General features: G+C 32.0%; 2 protein-coding genes across 3 annotated transcripts; both read left to right on the forward strand.

Moving 5' to 3' along the window:
• The first annotated feature begins 1,697 nt into the window (after positions 1–1,697).
• Positions 1,698–8,931, forward strand: LOC100781583 (serine/threonine-protein kinase BSK1). 2 transcript variants are annotated; one of them, XM_003544816.5, is made up of 7 exons: positions 1,698–2,463; positions 2,561–2,800; positions 2,884–2,969; positions 3,501–3,689; positions 7,971–8,135; positions 8,218–8,331; positions 8,428–8,931. In XM_003544816.5, the coding sequence occupies exons 1-7, from the start codon at positions 2,019–2,021 to the stop codon at positions 8,680–8,682; spliced, it is 1,494 nt and encodes a 497-aa protein (XP_003544864.1). In that variant the 5' UTR covers positions 1,698–2,018; the 3' UTR covers positions 8,683–8,931. The 2 variants fall into 2 exon arrangements, with proteins under 2 accessions (XP_003544864.1, XP_003544865.1); XM_003544817.5 differs by having other exon boundaries at positions 1,744–2,463; positions 2,561–2,746.
• Positions 8,932–15,872: 6,941 nt separating this feature from the next.
• Positions 15,873–18,795, forward strand: LOC100810103 (UDP-glycosyltransferase 82A1). The gene is made up of 2 exons (XM_003544870.5): positions 15,873–16,448; positions 17,589–18,795. The coding sequence occupies exons 1-2, from the start codon at positions 15,965–15,967 to the stop codon at positions 18,485–18,487; spliced, it is 1,383 nt and encodes a 460-aa protein (XP_003544918.1). The 5' UTR covers positions 15,873–15,964; the 3' UTR covers positions 18,488–18,795.
• Positions 18,796–23,072: the final 4,277 nt, after the last annotated feature.

Here is a 23,072-nt window from a genome sequence, read left to right on the forward strand (position 1 = left end):
CGTACAAGGCCCCGGCTTATTGCTTACGCGCAAGAATTATTATTTTTTTGTCCTTTTCAACCCTTGTTACGAAATTTAAATGTGATTCTTGCGTTGCGTGGTAGATTGTCATTTAACAAAAGGAGCACAAAAATGTTGTTGGTTACTATTGAATTTGAATAGGGAAATTTTGGCTAGCAGACATTGTTAAATGCCAATCATATGTAATAATTGATCATAACATCCATAAGATACATTATTTATGAAATATTTTATTATTTTCTTTTTCTTTTTCTATTATATGATATAAATGTATTGCATAAATATAATTTTGGCTAATGCTAATGGAAATTGTTGTATTAACCACACTTCAAGTGAACTTATGAAAGTTGGTGTAAAATGTACGAAAATTTGTCATCCATTCGTAGGATTCCATGTTGTATAATAAACGTTAGAAATGAGTAGGATAAATAAAATTATAGGTTAAATTAGTTTGTTGATATTTTAATTGATTTTTTAAGTTTAATCTGGTTATCTAATTTTTTAGAATTTAATTTGATTGTTTAATTTTTAAAATTGATTTATTTTTATCTTATTATGTCTAAATTGAATCGATGGTATTAAAAAATTATACTTTTCTGACCATTTAAAATTATTTAATGATAATTTTAAATTATCACAAAACATACATTTAGACAATAGGATAAATTTAAATGACAAGGTTACTTAAATTAATTTAGATAGCATGATTAAATTAAATTGATTTTAAGAAGTAGAGAATTAAATTAAATAAAAAAATTAAAGAATTAAATTAAACTAATTTAAAAAAACAAAGGATGAAATCGAACTATATATTAGAGGAAAAAAAATTAAATTAAGCAAAATTATATAAATAATTATGTTTAGCGGTGACGTTATGCAGCAGCAAGTTTGTGGCACCTTAAAAAGGAAAAGGAAAAACTTAGACTTGATTAGAATATGCATCCCGGCACGTGATGAATGGTAATGGAGATAACATTTCACGAAAGGGAGAGACAAGTCTTAAAATGCACCATTGAGCAACTTAATTAAACGGATCTGCGCAGAAGCTTCCCTCCAATCACATTATTCTTTCTTGCTTTCAGATTCTCAACTTTAAGCAAGTGTAAAGGTAAGGAATCACATTTATACTTAATTTTAATATATAAAATTTATTAGATAAAAATTAAGATTAAATGTCATTTTGATTCTTTTATTCTGTTCTATCTGTCATTTTCATCATTTCTTTTAAAATAGAAACATTTTATTTCTTTATTTTTAAAAAAATACGTGATTGCATTTCAAAATAAAAATATTTGATTATTATATTTTAAAAAATTTATAATTTTATTCTCATATTAAAAAAATGTAATTTTGATCTCATCTTTAATTTTATTTATATTTTATTTTTTACATTACAATTAATGAAATTATTTTTTTATGATAACTTAAATAAATATGTTAGGTTTAAGATTCAACTGGATTAAAATAAAAGAAATAAACTATAGATAAAATAAAAAATTTAACTGAAATTAAAAAAAATTGTAAAATATAAAAATAAAATGTTTGTATTTTAAAAGGAAAAATTAAAATCATAAAATTTTTAAAATAAAAATAAAAGGAGTAAAATTGAAAAGAAAAAGAAAAGTAAAATTAGTGGAGTGACATAAATTGAAGACATATGATGTGTATGCTGACTTGACGTGTCTGGGTTGAGATATATTAGTCGGCAAGGTATTATTGGTGGAGCTAGCTAGCTTTGGAAGATATTTGTAATGTGTCGAAAAACCAGGTAACAAAAAAAATAGAAGGTAAAATAGTAACAAGAATGGGAAGCATTGATTTGGGTTGGTGAAGAAGGGAAGCAGATAGGGTTCTAGTATGGATAAAAAGGTAATATTGAGGATGATGAAGTTGGAAATTCATTTAATGTAATAAGTAAAGAGTGATTAGTAGTAATTAGGGGTCAAGAAACAAAGTGGAGATCGGAGAGAGAGAGAGAGAGAGAGAGGAGGGAAAGGATGGGTTGTTGCCAATCATCGACGTTGCTGAGAGTGGGAGAGAGGGAGACTCACCCTGAAAAGGAAAAGGAAAAAGACCACCAGAGGCTCTCTGAGGCCGAGAAAGAGGGCTTTGATTTCTCCTTCTCTGAGTTCTCGCTGGCTGAGCTGAAGGCGGCCACCAACAATTTCAGCTCTGACTATATCGTGTCTGAGAGTGGGGAGAAGGCACCCAACCTTGTTTACAAGGGTCGCCTCCAGAACCATAGCCGCTGGATTGCCGTCAAGAAGTTCAGCAAGTCTGCTTGGCCTGATCCCAAGCAATTCGTCGAAGAGGCTTCCGGCGTCGGCAAGTTGCGCCATCCAAGGCTCGCTATTTTGATCGGTTTCTGCTGCGACGGCGATGAGAGGCTTCTCGTTGCCGAGTACATGCCTAATGATACTCTTGCCAAGCATCTTTTCCACTGTATGTTTAACTTCTCTCTCTTTTTTTTTTTTTAATCTTTACTCTTGTTTATCTCATCTTTTCATTCATTCATTCATTCATTGTTTCATTTATTCAGGGGAAACTCAGACTATTGAGTGGGCTATGCGGTTGCGAGTCGCTCTTTACATCGCCCAGGCTTTGCATTATTGCAGCTCTGAGGGTCGTCCCTTGTACCATGACTTGAATGCTTACCGTGTTCTCTTCGACCAGGAAGGCGATCCCCGTCTCTCTTGCTTTGGTTTTATGAAGAACAGCAGGGATGGTAAGAGTTATAGCACCAATCTTGCTTACACACCTCCTGAATATTTAAGAAATGGTAACCAACTCCCTTCTCGACATTTTCTTTTACTTTTTTATGTATAACGATAATTCTCTCAATCAGATTTCTTTTTTTTCCAGGAAGGGTCACGCCTGAAAGTGTCATTTACAGCTTTGGAACCGTTCTTCTAGACCTCCTCAGTGGCAAGCACATCCCTCCCAGTCAAGTAACTGCCTTCTATCCTTTATCTGCACCTTTCTTCACCTAAACACAGGACAAATAATTCATTAAAATTTTCAAATGAAACCCCCCTACCCTCAATCAACTTGCCTTTGTTGTCACATATTTATTTATCTTTTGATTCCACATATCACTAAAAGCTGTAAATTCCTCTATGTTTTTAATCGAGCCATTTTAATCTTAACTTGCAATTCTTACTTTCAGTGTTTTTCCATCTTGACTATTATTGTGTTTATAAGTGCTTGTTATGAATGTATTTATTTTGTTGCATTGAAGTTGTGAAATGATATTACATTATTGTTCAATAAATGAAACATGAACTTGTACGAATGACAACTTAAGTTATGGAAATCTTTCTCTTTGATTAAATACTTAAATACTTAATAATGGAAGTTGCAGATGCTATGATATAGTTATTTATTTGAATTTAACGTCAATTCATTTTTCATATGCTCACGTGTTCAATTAGCTTTCTTCTTGGTTGGTGCCATATGGAGTTATCTGATTCTGTTTGCAGGCACTTGATATGATACAGGGGAAAAACAATATGCTCTTAATGGATTCACATTTAGAGGGGAAGTTTTCAACAGAAGAGGCAACGGTAGTTGTTAATCTTGCCTCTAAATGTTTGCAATATGAACCAAGGGAGCGGCCTGATACAAAGGATTTGGTCACAACACTTGCCCCGTTGCATACAAAACCCGATGTACAGACCCCTTCTCTAACTTAATAATGGAACATATTATTTACTGGAACTTTGTTGTTTCAACAGCCCTATCAAATATTCCATTATCACCTAAACAAATTTTTTTGTTGGATGTTAATGTCTAATATTCAAATTCTATGACTTTTTATTTCATATTTGTTTCTTTGGTCACTCATTTCAAAATGGAATCTACATGGTTGGGGTCGCTTAGCTCACCATCCTCAACTTACGTAAAACATGGTAATTCAAATATTAGGCTGGAACATTTTAAATTGTCTTTGGAGAAAATTTAGTTGAACCTGGGTTATTTGTAAAAGTTCATTTTGACTCTAGGGTTTTTTTAGTCCATAAACTTTTCCACTTGCTTGAGATGATATAATATTATAAGGGTTTTCTGCATAAGTAAGGTTAAAAGATGTTTGATATGTCAAGTTCTCAAACAGCCAAAGTAATTAGTTTATGGTTCTAGCTGACTTGTGAATTCTAGTTAGCAAAGAATTAGTCATCTTTGCTGGTTTGGTCCTTGTTTCAGAGTTACATTAATAGAATTCATTCACCCCAAAATAAATCTTGTATGTACTACTGTTAGTTTATTACTTTTAAAGGATAGAAGAAATTTTAGTAATTTTCGTGATGTAATATTGTCTAGAAATATAGGCATATGAACTTCAAGGAACCTGTTCTTTGTGTACATCTATCTCAAAGAGCTTAGTCAAGACTTATTTTATTTTATTTTTAAAATCTATAGCCAGTTCTTAGAATTTGAGCTTAGGGCATAATTCAGCCCCCACAAAATTGGTATTAAAGTGGCTTCTAAGTTGAGGATTGCCAAAGCCTTAGAAAGACTACATTGGTCATATATTTAGTTGATGCGAGATCTTAACACACACCTTCATGCCTAGGAATAGACATCTAGAGCATAGACAAATACGGGTGACCCAATAACGGATGTAGGATTGACCTTGATTCCATATTAGAATTTAGATTTATGGCCTAACTCAACCCCACAAAATCAGCTTGTAAAGTTAGGATTGCTTTTTGAAGTTCTAGTTAAGTCGCATCTCTAAGCGATGTGTGACTAAACACGCCTCCTTGAGGCTGCAATTAAGGCAGGCCAAAAAGGCCACATTAATAGGAGTGACAACAATACTGAAGTTTTATATACTATCAGATTTTTGCAGTGCAAAAAAAAATAAAATAGGAGTGACAACAATGTTGCAATTGGGTGGCCCAACAATGAATTTTGGATAGGCTTTGCTACCATCTTGGAATTTGGGCTTAGAGCCCAACTCTACCCTATAAGATTAGCTTTAAAAAATCAAATTGATGTTAGATTTTAACACACCTTTTGCCGTACAACCCAATAACAATACCCTCTCATGCCTAGGAATAACCTTCTAGAGCATAGACAAATACGGGTGGCTCAATAACGGATCTAGGATAAGTTTTGATATCACATTAAAATTTGGGTTGGACTGAGTCTAACTCAACCCCGCAAATTGACTTGTAAGGTGAGAATTGCTCAAGCTTTATATGCTCTATTTAAGTCGTATCTCTAGGTGATGTTGGGCTAAACACACTCCCTTGAGGCTATAGTTTAGCCAACTCCCCAAGAGTTACCCCCCCCCCCCCCCCCAAGGCTATATAGGCTTGGAACATGGTAAGAGGCCCAACCACGAATCTAGGATAGATTTTGGGATCATTGAATTTGGGCTTAGGGTCTATCTCAATTCCACAAAGCTGACTTTAAAAATTCAGTTTGTAAGGTGACGATTATCCATGCCTTATAAGAACTACATTGGTTATATCTCAAGTTGATGAGGGATCTTAATGCGCCCATGACCCAGTAACAGCCCTTCATGTCTAGGAATAAGCATCTAGGATGTAGACAAACACGGATGACCCAATATGGATTTAGGTTTAGCTCTAACACCATCTTAAAATTTAGGCTTAGGGCCTAACTCAACCCCACAAAAGCGGCCTGTAAAGTGAGACTGCTCAAGCTTTATAAGCTTTATTTAAGTCATATCTCTAAGCAATATGAGACTAAACACACCTCCTTGAGGCTACAATTAAGGCAATCTCCAATGTGGCTGAAATTAAGGTGGGCTAAGGATGACCACAATTAAGGTGACTTTCCAACACCCCTTTCACGCCTAGAGCTTTGGACCTAGAGTGTGGTGTTAAGAACCTTGGGACCACAAAAGCTACTTATTGTAGTTAGAGTTTGTTCTTTTCATACATCTACTTAATAAAGAGCTTAGTCAAGACTTTTTATCTATAGTTAGTTCTTGGGATTTAGGGCCTAACTTAACCCCACAAAACCGACATTAAAAAAACCAGCTTGTAAGTTGAGGATTGTCCAAGCCTTATAAGGATAACATTGGCCATATTTCTAGTTGATGTGAGATCTTAACACACCTCATGCCTAGGATTGGGTGACCTAATAGCAACCCCCTCTGCATAGGAATAGACATCTAGAGCATAGACAAATACAGGTGACCTAATAATGATCTAGGATAGACTTTGATACCATATTAGAATTTGGGCTTATGGCTTAATTTAACTTCACAAAATTGACTTGTAAAGTGAGGATTGCTCAAGATTTATATGCTCTATTTAAGCCACATCTCTAGCGGATAAGGTGAAACAACCCCCTCCTTGAGGCTTCAATTAAGGTGGGCTAGGGTTGACCACAAGGTAGATTTCCAGCACACTTGATAGGGCTATGGCCTGGATTGTGGTAATGCAAGTGGCTCAACAATGAATCTAGGATAGACTCTACTACCATTTTAGAATTTAGGCTTAGAGATTAACTCAACCCTACAAAATTGACTTATAAAAAAATCATCTTGTAAGTTGAGGACTGTTCAGGCTTTGTAAGGACTACATTGACCTTATCTCCAATCGATGTGAGATCTTAACTCCTTGCGCCCATGATCCAATGACCACACCCCCTCACCCCTGGGAATGGGAATAGAAATCTAGAGCATAGACAAACAAAAATGGCCTAATAACGGATCTAGGACATGTTTTAATACCATCTTAAAATTTAGATAAATTATTAACATCTTAGAATAAGAACACTCCCTCACGACTAGGGATAACATCTAGAGCAGAGAAATATGGGTGACCCAATAACAAATCTAGGTTAGACTTTGATATCTGATTAGAATTTGGGTCTAATTCCACCCCACAAAATCACCTTGTAAGGTGAGTATTGCTCAAACTTTATATCCTCTATTTAGAAGCTATATTTCTAGGTGATGTGGGACTAAACACACCCATCACATCTACAATTAAGGAAACTCCAAAGAGGCTGCAATTAAGGCAAGTTAAGGGTAATTGCAATTAAGGCGGTTTTCCAACAATAAACAAATTTTAATTAATTAAGGCTGTTTTCCAACAATAAACAAATTTTAATTCATATTTTTCAAGCATTTTAAATATAGGACAATCTAGTACACAAGGCTCCAACCTAATGGAGTTTAGGGAGGGTAGATGTGTCAGGCAGCCTTACCCGTTCGTGGAGAGAGGTTGTTTCTTGGACTTGAATGTGACTTCAAAGGAAGACAACAATGTTACAGTTTTTCAAGGCTTGCTCTCCATGAAGCATTGTAATTTGTGAATATAAAACTATTTATGTAGAGACTTTTTATTTTATTGCATTTATGTATTATATAAAGACATTCAGTTGGATAAGGATGACCCAATTGTTAGACTCGCATGATTTCAAATTTTGAGCTTTTGGTCATACACCTGGTTGAATGACTTTAGGGCTGAGCCCGGTGTTACTTTTAAGTTTGCATTTACTTGCAGTTTGAAAAATCTTAAGCTATATGATATGATTTTCATGCATGTACGTTGAAGGTTTTGAACTTCATATAGCCATCGGATAAAATTTAGTTATCTATCTATAAATTTTAACTACGCATTCATGCATATCTTAGAAGAATCTTTTAAGCAGTATGATAAAAATAGTGCACAAGACAAACTAGTTCTATGCAAGGCTGAACGTGACTAAAGAAAGTTCTTCCATGCTTTTTGTATACTTTTTTCAATTCGTCATGCATGCAAGTATTTTTATTGTCTTCCTTGTCTTATCATGTATTTCTCAGTGTAGAAAACTAGAGAAGGGATTAAAGGTATATATTGAGCTATAGCAATGCCAACATCTTCTGTCACTTGATATGGAAATATATCCTTGTTAAATGGCAATTTAGACATATAAATGGGATTAAAGCAGCAACAATTCTAGTTGACTATTATTATGTGCTTCAGGTTCGTTCTCATATCATGCTTGGAATTCCAAAGCATGAGGAAGCTCCATCAACCCCACAACGTCCTCTTTCAGCAATGGGTGAGGCTTGTTCAAGAATGGACCTAACTGCAATACATCAGATCTTGGTTGCGACACACTACAGAGACGATGAAGGAACTAATGAGGTAACTGATGGGTGCATTGGTTTTAAATTTACTATTTTTAATTGGATGATGTGCCATAAGGTTTGAATTTGGATTGGTTCAGTTGTCTTTTCAAGAGTGGACTCAACAGATGAGAGATATGCTGGAAGCAAGGAAGCGCGGAGACCATGCATTCCGTGACAAGGACTTTAGGACAGCCATTGATAACTATTCCCAGGTGCAATTCTGCACTTGTTTGACATTGTAAACTATTGTAGCTTTGCTATGTGCACGCCAATTATTTTGAGATGCTTCTGCATTGTTATTCATGCAGTTTATTGATGTTGGAACAATGGTCTCCCCAACTGTGTTTGCAAGGCGCAGTCTATGCTATCTGTTATGTGATCAACCAGATCCTGCGCTACGAGATGCAATGCAAGCACAGTGCGTTTATCCAGACTGGCCCACGGCTTTCTACATGCAATCAGTTGCTCTTGCAAAACTGGACATGCACAAGGATGCGGCTGATATGTTAAATGAGGCAGCTGCATTGGAAGAGAAGAGGCAAAGAGGAGCGAGAGGATCATAGTTTTATGCAGTGGGCTAATTTGAGGGTGTCAAGTTCTGTATAAAGGTTGAGCTGGGAAGCAAAACTAACGTTTGAATGAGTATAAAATGTGTCAGAGAAATACAAAAGTGGTGGAGTAGATGGCACATGCATTTTATTTCACCATCTTATAGGAATCGGTTAACTTGAAAACTGTGCTTATGCACTCTAAATTGGGAAGGAATACCGGTAATTTTTCCATTGTTAATGAAATTGATTGGTTGATGCCTACTGGGTTACTTACTGTCAACCAGGTGTTTATTGAGGTTATTCTAACTCTTCACTGGTCAAGGCCATGGTGTTCATGATATTATGTGATGCCTGCATAAATTCATAATCTACATAATTCTGTTTATTTTTCCATGATTGGTAAAATCCTGAATAAAAAGTACCGGCCCGTGCTCATTGGCCATAGCAGTAGGCAGCATGCACGATTTTTAAACCAGCGCTTTATTTTGATCTTGAACCAGACAATGTGAGCGACAACATTCCTTCCTTTTTCTAATATTTAAATACCAGAAACTTTGTTCTTATTATCACATATCACCTATCATTCATATATATATATATATATCTCACTAGGTCGTAGATGTATTTTGGGTGTTAAAATCACTTATAATGTTTTTATGGGAAACACTAGAACTAAGTACACAAGACAGCTAGTTCACGTTCACGTAGATTTGCAAACAAATAGGTTGAGTCAAGCTGACTCGTGATACATGAGTCAACATAACGGTTAGTTTGTACCAACTTGCTATTGGTTTGTGGGTTGGTGGGAACCGTGGGCTAACGTATGGACCTAAATAAAAACGTGAAAACTTTTTTAAAAAAGAAGCTAAATAATAACCTATTAGCCACTTTTGTCCCTTAATGTGTAATTCGTTGAAAATTGCATCCCTGAAAGATAAAAATATAAAATTTAGTCTCTGAAAGTGTAAAAAGTGTGAAAAATATATCCTGCTGTTTACTTCTGTCCGTTACCGATAATAAAATAGTCTACGTGGCACGGAGGGACAAATTCGTCATTGAAAAAATTGTTAACGTGAATTGTTAGCATAGGGACATATTTGTCATAATATTTTTTTTTTACTTTTCGTCTTCCCACTCCGCTGACAAATCCGTCCCTGAAAGATGAAAATGCAAAATTCAGTCCCCGAAAGTATAAGAAGTGCAACAAATATATCCTTAATAATGAATTATATAGGAAAGAAGCTATAGAAAAAGGGATTAAAAAACACTAAAATACACCTTAAGACTTGAACTCTTATACTTTGATTATCTATCTATTTATCCGTCTATCAAATTGTTAATTAGTTTTTTAATTAATCAATACAACTACTTATTTTCCAAAATAAAATTCTTTAGTTTTATGATATAAAAAAATTGAGTTACCATTTAAAAAAATGAAAGTCTTTTATTTCTTGAAATTTTTTGTTTCTTCAATTAATTATTAATGTTTATTACATACTCTGCAGAGTATGTTAAATGGAATGCAAGGTCAGTGCTGTTCCTAAATCAGTGAGAGATACAATTATACGTCTCAAAGGTAAAGAATAAACTTCTGTATTAATTTTTTTTGTTTTGTTTTAAAGTTAACCTCTGTATTAGTTTGAACATTATTGTATTTTTTTATTTAAATTTATTTGGGTTTTTTATTTGTTAATAATTGTTTTCAATTCATTCATATTATGTATAATAAATGTTGTCTTGAATGGAAGCACATAAGGTTTATCCAAGTGATTCTTTCATCTAGTTTAAATTTTGTAAGATTTTTTTTTGCAAAAAATAGTTGATTAAATTCTTTTTTTAAAATAAAAAATAAATAAATTTGATCATGCGGCCGGCTGTGTTTTTTATACTCAAAACTCTCGAGATATTATATTGAATCTAAATATGAGGACACTAAAGTTGAAATTGTGATATGGAATAATTTTAAAGATTAAAAGTGGAAAATTTAGTAGAAATTTGATAAAATTATAAGATATAAGATAAGGTTTTTTTAACAGTAAAAATTAAGGTTTGACAAGGAAATCAAAATAATAAATATATATATATTAAAAAGAAATTTAAAAAATATATTGCATAAGTACTAAACGAATAAGAGTAGTAAATTATAAACACATAATAATAATAATAATAAGTCACAATCTATTATTAACGTCCGGATATATCTTTTTATATTTTCAAGGACTAAATTTTAAATTTTCATCTTTGAGGGATGTATTTGCCAAAGGAATGAGAAGACAAAAAGTAAAAAAATAAAATATTATGATAAATATGTCTCTATGCTGACAATTCAATTGACAATCATTTAGGTGACAAATTTGTCCCTTCGTGCTACGTAAGCTATTTTATTAATGTAACGGTGACAGACAAAAGTTAACGGCAGAACATATCTATCGTACTTTTTACACTTTCATGAAACAAATTTTATATTTTCATCTTTCAGGGACACATCTGTCAGCGAATTACACATTGAAGGATAAAAGTGACTATTTACTCTGTGATTTTTTTAAAAGAAGCTAAATAATAACCTATTTAAGAAACAAACAAATAAAATATAATTACAATTAACAAACATTAAATGGTCTCAAATTTGAACTAAAGAACAATCAAATATAAAATATAAATCTTACAATTAATTAGTCTATTTTTTTAATAGGAATATATGTTATGTGAGTTAAATAAGTTTTTTATTTTTTTGGTGAAGGTGTTAAATAAGTTGGCACGCAAACCTACAATGGAATAAACAAGTACTAAATCTGTATAGACGACTTGTATTAATTATATGGGTTACTCTTAACAGCACCAAGACCTACGCATGCCGTGGGTTAAACCTATATATCCAATTTTAGGAAACACCTTAGTGTTCAATGGAGCAGAAACTTTAACAAAGTAATAGTAATAGCAATGGAGAGAAATATTAATGTATATCTACATACGGGGTCAACTCCTATTATTTATAGGCATCAGTAGATACTTATCAGTAGTATCAATTTTTAGGTATGATAGAAGTTCATTGCAATGACGTTATTGTTAAATTTTAAGTTTTGACTATTGCTTGTAATCATTTATAATTACTCTGTAATTAATACGAAAGATCATGGATAGATTCCTGAAACGATGGAGATATTGAATCAACACGTCTCAGCAATAATTCTGTCCCAGTACGGATGAGATAGTTTTGAACGAGGAGAGTCTTCAGCTAGAAATGTGGGTGGTATCATTTTTGCATGTTATTGTAACAGTGGGTGGCAACCATGTTAGTTGAGGATAGTAAACCAAGATGCCTAGCTAGTCTTCACAGTTCAGACTGACTTGAATCAAAATGGAATTGGTACAAAAACTGAAAATGATCTGTTTTAAAATTTTAAAATTAACAATAAAGACACGATAGTTTTGTGATTTTTCTTCTTTGCTTCAATTCCATGTACCCAAAAAAGTTCACCACGTCAATTGTTTTTTTATGATTAATGCCAAAAATAAACAAAGGAGCTTAGATTAATTAATTTAGGAAGCATATATATATATATATATATATACAAGTACATATTTTTGGAACGCGGACGCAAAAGGAACAGGGGGAGGGTGATTGCATAATAAAGACGTGCACGGGTGATTTGGCAATTCTAAAATGGGAGAGTGGCATTGGGTCTTAATTTCTTTCTCAAGATACCAACCAGCAAATTTCCACTATGATGTCGCTATTGCCTTTATTTGAAGGCGCACATGGGCGCATACGCACTATCTTTACGTTACGTGGTATATTTGTTGCCAAACTAGTGACTGGACTTGATCCAATCTGGACTATGTTGAGGGATGGGTTACCAATAAAAGAGAGAAAAATAGTGCTGTCGAGCTTGATGTTACACAAAGTTAGCTTAAGACTAAATTCAACGGGGAAATATTCGACCTGGTTACGATAATGTGATAAGAGCTAAATTCTATTTCCACTCAACGATGGAATATCTGATCTTTTCATTTAAAAGTTGGATTCTTGAAATAAGGTCAATCCACATTTAATCAAATGCCAGACCCAGGTCCAACTGTGCTTGAACCTAGTGGTGAATTCGGGTCCAGGAGAACTCCAGAGAAATATATACACATGGATCTCTCGAACCCTCCAGTAGTACATGCAAGTATGTAACCATTCAAAAACTATTTATTTAGACTTATACTTTTAAACCCTTTAATTTGAATTATGTATTTCCTCAATTTTTTGAACTAATTAAGTCTTTATATTTTAAAATTAATTAAATTTGGCTCTTACTTTAATTTATTTTTAACTTCAAACTCTCAATTAAAAGTTGTTAGTCCGAATAATACTGAATTCTCGATTTTCTTAAGAAAAATTTTTGAATTCAAGTTTTGTGGATGTAAAAAATATGGTTAGTAGAGAAGAATCCCGTTAAAGGTAATTAGTCAATTTTCCAACAGAAATCCATTATCAACAAAACTAGTAAATAATTTGTACTAATAATATAGTTAAAAAAACTTCAAACTCTCAAATTATTATTCTATATCTGAATATTTAGAGATTTACTACAAATTGGAATATAAAATAATTTTAAAAGATTATATAAAAAAAATTAGTAAAAGCTTGAATTACTTTTTTTTTTAAATATTAGATGTGAGATCAAGATTTAATGAAAGAAAACTTTAATTTTTAACTTTAATTTTTTTTTTCATTTTAGGTGAAAATGATATATTGGATGATAAGTTTTGAGAAGAAAACAATTGTATCAATCCAATTTATAAATTTTTTATTAAAAAACTAATATTTTGAGTGTTTTAAATAAAAATTAACAAGAAACTAAAATTTTGAAAATTTAAAATAAAAATATATAGTTCATTAACTAAAAATATTTGTTAAAACCAAAATTATACATAATTTAATAGTTAAAGAAAAAATGCAACTAAGATATATATATATATATATATATATATATATATATATATATTGTTACTTACATTACTTGATTACCCTCAACCACATGGATAAACTAATATAAATTATTTCAAATTAATGATCTCGATTTTGAATATTAACATACAGTTATGTTAAATATTTTCTATGATATTCATATTCGAAGTAAAAAATTTATAAAGATTAGATGTGATCTCATGTATATGTACACACACTCACCATACCCATTTCTTTGAAAATAATTTTTTAAGCTGAAAAGTTTTAAATAGGAAAATAATCTATAGACAACTAATACTAGATGTAGATGATATTTAGAGAAAGAAAAAGGAAATAAATGTAAATATGATAGGTAATATTATCTACTATAAAATAGTTTTGCATAGTGAACTAATAAAAAAAATTATTGTTTGTATATTTTTTATGTTAATTATTTTAAATGTAATAAAATCATTCATATATAATAATTTGTGATTGAATAATTAATAATATAAAATTATCTTACATTAGTACTATATAATTTATTTTCTCATATATAATATATTTTTTAGGAGTGTTAAGAATATATTTTTTATTATATTCTTTTAAACATGTTGTTTAATTAATTAAAATTTATTGAAAATTATAAATCAGAAGAGAGACTATCAATGTGAACCCACAAAATTTTGTTATTTCAATAAAATGTTTCAAGTAAAAAAAGAGGTGTACAAATAATAATGATAGAGAGTGTATTTGTAACATTTATTTATATTTATTTTTATTGATAATACTAGTGTATAATATCATCAGTCTTTTAAATATCCTGGAAAAAATAAAAGAAGCCAACTGTTACTCGGACGTGTATAGACTATAAATTGAAGAGTAGAGATTTCTAATGGTTGCAAATTGGATTGATGCCTAACAGATGTTATCTAGTTGTTTCCTCGTTATAGACGCCACCAATCAGCGCGATGCATACTAATTGGAGGCAAATGTTTGCTAATTGTTTAATTTACGCACACAATCCATCGTGATATTATTTAATAGTTGTAAAAATATTTTTAACACCAATTCTTCAGTTTAAGAATTCCTCTTAATTATATCTACTATTAGACACATTTTCAAGTTATTCATAAAAGTTGGATTATAAGAGAAGAATTCTTAAGAATTATGTGTTTGAAAAAATATAACTTTTTAATATCTCTCTTTATGGCCCGTCCATAAAATATATTTAAGTAAAGTTTGAGATCCACAAAATATATATGTCTCAAGAATTCAAAATAAAATCGATCACTTGAGAAAAAAAGAAAAACGAATTATATTTTGTGACACATGAGACTTAAAAAAAGTTTAAAAAAAATTAATAAATTTTAGCATTAAAGATGCTCTAAGAATCTATGATTAATTACGTGAGAAATTTAAAGCTTGAATAATTCACGTTAAGGAGTATTTTGTAAAAATAAAGAAAAAGGACGAAGCTAATTCTTTGTGCACATGAATTACATTGGTATCTAAGAGAACAAATATCAGCGCATTACTTCCACGAATTTAATTATTTTTTGGAGAGTGGATTTAATGTTTGAGAATATTTTTGCCCGTGACTAAACATGGCGTACTAAAATGTTCGTGTTTAAAATAACGGAAGATATGACAAACGAAGCCCTCCTCCCTCTCCCCCAATTAAAAAGTATGACACTTGCTTTGATACTTTTAATTTTTAAATTCGAGCCCACCACATATTGCATCAATGTTACATCCTAGTGCATAAATTTTATTTAATATATATGATACGTATTTATGTGGCGGGAAAGGATATCTTATGGAGTGGACACATGGTCTAATTTACACAACTGAGTCATCTCACTTTAGAATATTTCACCCTAAAATTTTAGATGCGTGTGTTTAAGATAAAATTCGTAAATATATATTAGATTACACTTCAATACAAAAAAAAAAAAAAAGTTATTTCAAGATTCTTACCTTTAAGAGGCTTTGAATTTCTAATCCGAGAGAGAATCCAACCCAAGTTAACTTGTACAAATACTAGCAATGTTAATGTATCAGGAAAAGTGGTAAATACATTTAATATATATAATTAGTTTGGTAAAATTCATACTAACTTGAGTATCATCGCGTCAACTCCATAACCACCAGCTTACGCGTTACTTACGTATATACAGATGGAGACAGTGAGGGAATAAGTATAATTTTAATCTTAGTCATTTATTTGAATTATTAAAGTTAGCTATTATATGGTTGCATGTAAAAGAAATATTATTGAGGCACATGCGAATTTGGTGCAGAGTATATATTTGGTGTTGCTTAGAAGGAAGGGGCAGAGAGTGGTTGTAAGAAAAGGAAATGAAGAAGAAGGAAATAATGGTGATGGTTCCGTATCCGGCACAGGGACACGTTAGTCCCATGCAAAAGCTAGGCTGGGAATTTGTGAGGCAGGGGTTCGAGGCTGTGATTGTGATCCCCAAATTTATTCACAGGCAGATAGCAGAGCTTCAGAAAAATGATGAGAATGAGATGATAAAGTGGGTGGCTCTGCCAGATCATGAAGAAGAAGAAGGAAGCAACCCACCAGAAGATTTCTTCGCCATAGAATCGGCCATGGAGAACAGCAGCATCACAACTCACTTGGAAGCACTGCTCCATAGCCTGGCCGCAGAGGGAGGTCACGTGGCCTGCTTGGTGGTTGACTTATTGGCATCTTGGGCCATACAAGTATCCGATAGGCTTGCCATCCCTTGTGCTGGCTTTTGGCCCGCCATGTTCGCCACATACCTCTTCATTTCTGCCATACCTCACTTTCTCCAAACTCGCCTCATTTCAAACTCTGGTTCCACTTTCTCTCTTTTTCTCCTCCCCATGCTTGTCTATAAATAAATATATTCTTTTTTTTTAACACTCTTGTCTTCTTATTCATCAAATCTCACTTTTATTTTTTACTAATAATTTCGTCCTGTATTACTGGCTTTCTTTTGAAGGATCTTTATAACCAGAATTATTGACAATTTTTAGTGTGTAAAAAATCTAATTTTATGCCTCTCAATAACTAAATTTTTACTTTTAATTTGTTAACTAGTTTATTAGAATACTTGTCAGCATTTTTCTTTCAAATACATACTACTCGTGCACTAATGATGATTATTCTTTGGGAAAAACAAACAAATATTTGTCTTCAGCACTTTAGCCTATGTCAGCCGTACATTTATTGCCATAATAATTTCACCGATTTGACTGTTAGTACTTTAGTTTAGTGTAGTAATAACCCATCTGACATACTATATGAATGCCTTTATGGAGATGGGCAACCCATAATCAATGCTGATAGCTATCTTCTTTGGTTACAGTGAAACTGCAAACTTTAAAGTATTTTATAACTACTACTATGCTAACCTCTTTTTTTTTTTTTTTTTCTTCATTTTCTTTTCTCCGTCATTTTTTGTTAGGATAAAATTCACATGCAATGTCTTATAGATGTTAAAACTAGTTTTGATCTGTAATCTGAATTACAGTTTTACTACACTTTAGTAATCTGCAGTGATGTTTAATATAAATCTTTATTATATAATGAAACCTTAATTATAATAAATGAACCAACACCATGAGCAGTTATTATTATATATATAATTTTTGTACTTCTTTTTATCTCTTTTATCCACCACTTCCTTTCCGTCCAAAACGTGATTTACACTCGACATTTTTTCCAATTATTTATGATAAGAAGTTCCTAAAGTTCAACTGACGCGCGCGTGTTGATATTAATGACATCAACAGCATACGAAATAATGTCAGATACTAGAGAATTTGTATGTAGTCAAATCTAATGTTAATTTAAAGTGCCTATTTGTTTAGCTAATTAATTAATAAGGACTACAGTACATAGAGTAATGTAAAGAATTTATGATTTATGAAATTAGATTATCTATGTTTATACACAGCAATAGCTGATGATGTTGTTGCCCTGTGTTGGCAGGACTTCCACAACACGAGGGAAAATTTAGCCTTGAACCTGAGCTGCCGGTGATTTCAACTGAGGATCTGCCATGGCTTGTGGGAACAGACGCTGCAAGGAAAGCAAGATTTAAATTTTGGAAAAGAACTTTGGAGAGATCAAGTGCTCTGAAATGGCTCCTGGTGAATTCCTTTCCCGATGAAAGCAAACTGGAATTGGCAAACAACAAGAAGTTTACAGCTTGTCGACGAGTGTTGCCAATAGGCCCTATTTGTAATTGTAGGAATGATGAGTTGAGAAAAAGTGTGAGCTTTTGGGAAGAAGATATGAGCTGCTTGAAGTGGCTAGAAAAGCAGAAGGCCAAGTCAGTTGTATACATCTCATTCGGAAGTTGGGTGAGTCCCATTGGGGAAGCAAAGTTGAAAAATTTAGCACTGGCACTCGAGGCTTCAGGGAGGCCTTTCATTTGGGTATTGAGGTCCACTTGGCGTCATGGCTTACCACTTGGGTTTATGGAAAGGGTTGTGAAGCAAGGCAGAGGCATGATGGTTTCTTGGGCACCACAGAATCAGATTTTGCAGCATAACTCTGTGGCTTGTTATATCACACACTGCGGCTGGAATTCCATATTGGAGGCTTTACAGTTCCAAAAGAAATTGCTTTGCTACCCGGTGGCAGGGGACCAGTCTGTCAACTGTGCCTATGTTGTTCAGGTTTGGAGGGTAGGTTTAAAACTCAATGGCCTTGAACCAAAGGATGTTGAAGAAGGACTTGTAAGGGTCATACAAGATAAGGAAATGGATACCCGGTTAAGGATATTGAATCAAAGAATCATGGGTACCAATAATAAGACGGGGGCTCTCATGTTGAAAACCTTCCTCCAAGATCTCAAGAAGGCAAGCTCTACAGCAACTACATGAATTATTACTCCATGCAGGTCTTTCTGAAGACCCTCACCCAAAAAATTATTTCTCTATGTTAAGGCATTGTAAAAATCAGAAGAATAATCGACACTCCACCTTGTCTTTAGGCTCTGTGATCGCCATGTCTAGTTAACTCACTAGAATCTACGCATATTTTTATGAGTTATTATAATAATTTTCTCTTTTCAAGTGTATTTTTATCAGTGATCATTCTTAAATCTCTTTGCCTGTCGGATCCCGTAAGAAATTGCAGTTTGTGCTAGTATGTTTCTTTGGTAATTTATTACAAAATTTTAAATTTGCTATACTTGGTTGCTCTTGTGTACATGGTTTTGTTCTTGCGCTCTGTCTCATGCTTATTTCTTCAGTCATCTTAAGTAATTGTTTATATTTCATTATACATTTAAAATAGAGGGATATATTTAAGTAGTAGTAGTATTTAAGTTTTAATTACATACGTTCTTGGACATCTTAGACATAATTAATTCTGAAATTGTGGTTGCAGACCTTTTTTAAAACCTTGGATTCATGTATTAAAAAATACTACAGATTGAGAGAGAGATGCAAAAAGTGAGGAGAGTCTGCGGTGTGGTTATGTATACAATTTATTTTATTTTAAATATTCATTTACAGTTATAACTTATAACCTCATTTTTTATATATTTATTTATTATTTGTTTATCAAGCATACAAATTGAAACATGATTTCTATGGAACTTTTGAGGCAAAAGTGAGGATGGTAAATGTTTAAAATGAGAGAAAATTTCTTCCACTTTCATCACAACTCAATTCAAATTTAATATGTAAATTCAGATATAAATGAAACGGAACTAAAATAATTAATTTTTTTGACTCCTCAAGTCAACAGAATTATATATGTTACATTAATTTTCATATATATATATATATATCATCTATCATCTATCATGTGCGTACATATATACACTCATTACATTCATGTCATAACTCATAACAAATACATATATTATAACCGATTCATTAAAGTCTTCAGCATTTGCAAATCCATATTATGCCACTAAAAGAAATATAACAACTACTAATCCACTCATTCCTGTGTATTGGGCTGGAGTTTACTTTTGCAGTGGAATGAATTAGAAATACACAATAACCAACAAATGAGACACTAAAATGCACATCATGAATTAACAAAGCACTCAAATGTGAATTATTATATATGTTTCAGTAACAATTAACAAAGCTGTGGTGATGGTGGGTTGGCGATCAGCCCTTCTTCATTCAAGAAATGTAGCAGACCACTCTGACCAGCAGATCTAGACTTTTCCTGCCCCCAGAAGGGAACGAGGATTTAATTAATTCATATTTTTGTCATGTCATTTTGGGTTACAAGAGACCTTTTCTTTCTTCTCCTCTGGAGGAAATTCTCAAGTGATTTCTTTATGGAAAGGCCTCGCGAGACATGTATCAATAGGGCTTCAGAATGCAAGCCTGTAGTGTTTTCCTCCATTTCTTTACTTGCTAACCATATTATCATTCTTGCCTGCATATATATTTTTATAGTATTCAATCCTGAGTTTAAAGGTGATGTATGATCATCCAATCACAAAAAATCATCACCATTGATATGATTTTTTAGCTATAGATAATTTTATAAAAGTCAATAAATTTATCTTGCATCATAAATTATAATTAAATGATTGTATTTTATATTAGCATAGTCTATTTTCTATTAGTCATTCCGTTCTACAAACGTTCATCTAATTTGATTCCATCCAATTTTAATAATTATTTCCTTCCATCAAAATCAAAATTCTGTAATTATTTTATCTTATTAATTTCTTTTAAACTCACAAGCTTGCTTCTCCCATTTTGTGAGCTAAATGCTGATTTCCAGTTTTGGAGAAAAAGATAAGGCATAATCCCTTCTTTTATTTCATCTATTTAATGTTTCAAGAAATTCTTTCATACCTTCAAAATTGACGTATTATTTTTTTTCTAAATTTACCGGTATCAATAAGGGGAAATAAAAGTATTTCAAGAAAGGACAACTCAGTTAAATAAACTTATTGTTTAATTAGGACAATTTAATAAAAAATAATAAATTATTTTTAATTCTTAACTAATGTTCAAGGGATACAAGATTACAATTAAAAAATTTATATTTTTTTACCGAGAAAAAGGCATTATATTTATTAATCCTTCTTTCAGTTTTATGAATTGCTTAAAAAAATTCCATTCATTAACTAATTCATCCGTTGCTTAATTATAAATTATTTATTTTTAAAAAATTACTTTTTTAGTAATAAATGATAGAAGATATATTATTTTAATTATTTCAATAAAACAATATAGTGAAATAAACATTTTTTTTACTTATAATCAAATTTATTTAATAATTTTATTAGATCTTATAAAATAACCTTTTAAAAGATAAATAAAATTGCATGAAGAGAATAATGCAAAGTTTTATTATGCTATCAAGTACAGTCTTGTTTGGTAACGCTTAAAATTGAATAAATAATTACTCAGTTTTTAATAAGAATAAGAATAAGCAAATTATTCATTTAAAATAAGTTAAAGGAAACATTCACCGAGTCTGCACTTCTTGGAATGCAATAAAAAAAAATGGTTTAAAAAGGAGTTAAAATGGAAAGATAGAAGATTGGAAGATACTATAACGTATATACCTGAAGTTCTGTTGTGTCAAAAATGCATTGGCGTCCATTATGAAGAATAGCTACAAGGTTATTGTGTATGTTCAACGTTCCATTCCTGCAAAAAATCTTGCAGAAAAGGAGGGAGAATTAGCAAATAACGTAAGAAGAATTCCACTTGCTTAATTCCTGAGATATACAAATGAAGGGAGTCATAAGGCAAATATTGAAAAGAAAGAGTCCAGATTGCTTGCATTGAACGATGGGAAGGTGACGAAGACTGAAGACGAAGATCCAGATAGCAGTTTCTCTTCATGCATTAATTTGAAAAATGAAAAATGGAACTATTTTGTAATGGGTAACAAAGATATGGCAATTTTCAAATCCTGCAAATTAATTTGAAAATATTGGAGAACTCAGTTAAAAAACACAGGGAGTTGATTACGGGAAGAGACACAGATTTGAAGGGTGTTATATACAAACATAGCTAGGAAGTTAAACTTGAAAAATCTCTTTGGGAATGTGGGAAATGAGTTACACATGCCCAAAACTATTCATTATGGTTATAGCAAGCTATAGCTCTTATCAGTTGCGTACCCGCGGCATTCAGCATCAATCAATGCAATTACTAACTCAATCTGTATTTTCATGTGCCTGCTATAAGTTGACAGCTACGATTGTTTGCTCTTCTAAAGTACAAAATTACCCAAATTGGAAATTTGGTCACTTGGTCGACTTGAGTTGGTTTTACTTTCTCTGTGTAACCACTCTTATTGCATTATGCATCTCTTATACTACGTGCTCCCTCTAATTTCTTTCATTCACGTGATACAATTCATTTGAAAAAGACATGCATTTGTTGCATGAATTTATATATATAATACCCTTTCAATCAGCTGCCTATTTTCCTTTCTTCAACCAAATCCTTTTATCTATCTCTCTGTTGGTCATTTTCCTCTAGTAACTTCTATGCACTCTGCTAACTCATCACTATCTCATATCAGCACGGATTATTATAAGCTATTCGCTGAGGACCTTAGTTAAATATGTTAAATATTATTTCAATTACTTCGGGCATATATTTAATAATTCAATCAACACTAATAGGGTCCTTAATTAGTTTTTCCGCACAAAACTTCCAATTATTCTTTGAAAATTGACTATTGCATCAGCAAGATGAAAATGACCAGCAAATTGACTGTGATTAGTTTTCAACTAACTTCTTAACTATTTTTTTGAAAGATAGCCTTTAAATTGAAATTTAAAAAAAAGAAGGCAATTTGAGAGTTATAATATTTGTATTTCTTTTTTCTACAATATCTTTTACAACTCTTTTCCTCCAAAAATTTTTTATCACATTATTTATCTCACATTTCTCGTATAATAAGAAAAGTTGAAAGTCTATTTTCGGTTGTATAAATTTGAACTAGAAACCTAATTTCTTAAAATCTAACCGGATCTAAGAGTACTACACACTTAGATTGTTCTCATGTGTCACATGCCACGTGTGAGATGTTTTTATTTATTTTATTTTATGAAAACGTGTGCGGTTGTTCTACCCAGAAAGAGCAAGATATATCTAAGAAATCATGTGCTTCAGTTCATAGACCTAATATGCCAAGATTTTTTTGAGCCAATGGGACATAAGAATATGTAGCAAAGTGAATTTTAACCAATTGACGACTGTACAGTGATTTATTTTGAAAAGAATGTTGGCATTTTTCATGTAATTATGTAAAAAACAAGTAGAAAAGGGTAAATAGTAATTAAAAAAATGAATGGTAAAAAATAAGATGAGATAAAAATGAAGAAGGAAGAGTAAAGAGTAAAAGATAAGGACTAAACACCCAATCCCTCTGAGATGGACGTGGATACTACATTATCCAGTGCAATTTTATTTTTTTCACAAGTTCCATACGTGATTAAAAAGAGCATCAATCACGTATGCA

This window comes from Glycine max, chromosome 14 (genome assembly GCF_000004515.6).
Source record: "Glycine max cultivar Williams 82 chromosome 14, Glycine_max_v4.0, whole genome shotgun sequence".
Lineage (NCBI taxonomy): Eukaryota > Viridiplantae > Streptophyta > Magnoliopsida > Fabales > Fabaceae > Glycine > Glycine max.

Bases quoted from the DNA above. Each gene is read 5' to 3' on its own strand.
- LOC100810103 (XM_003544870.5), top strand. From the start codon at position 15,965: ATGAAGAAGAAGGAAATAATGGTGATGGTTCCGTATCCGGCACAGGGA. The intron at 16,449-17,588 runs GTTCCACTTTCT...CTGTGTTGGCAG, and splicing joins TCGCCTCATTTCAAACTCTG to GACTTCCACAACACGAGGGA.
- LOC100781583 (XM_003544816.5), top strand. From the start codon at position 2,019: ATGGGTTGTTGCCAATCATCGACGTTGCTGAGAGTGGGAGAGAGGGAG. The intron at 2,801-2,883 runs GTAACCAACTCC...TTTTTTTTCCAG, and splicing joins TCCTGAATATTTAAGAAATG to GAAGGGTCACGCCTGAAAGT. The intron at 8,332-8,427 runs GTGCAATTCTGC...TTATTCATGCAG, and splicing joins CCATTGATAACTATTCCCAG to TTTATTGATGTTGGAACAAT.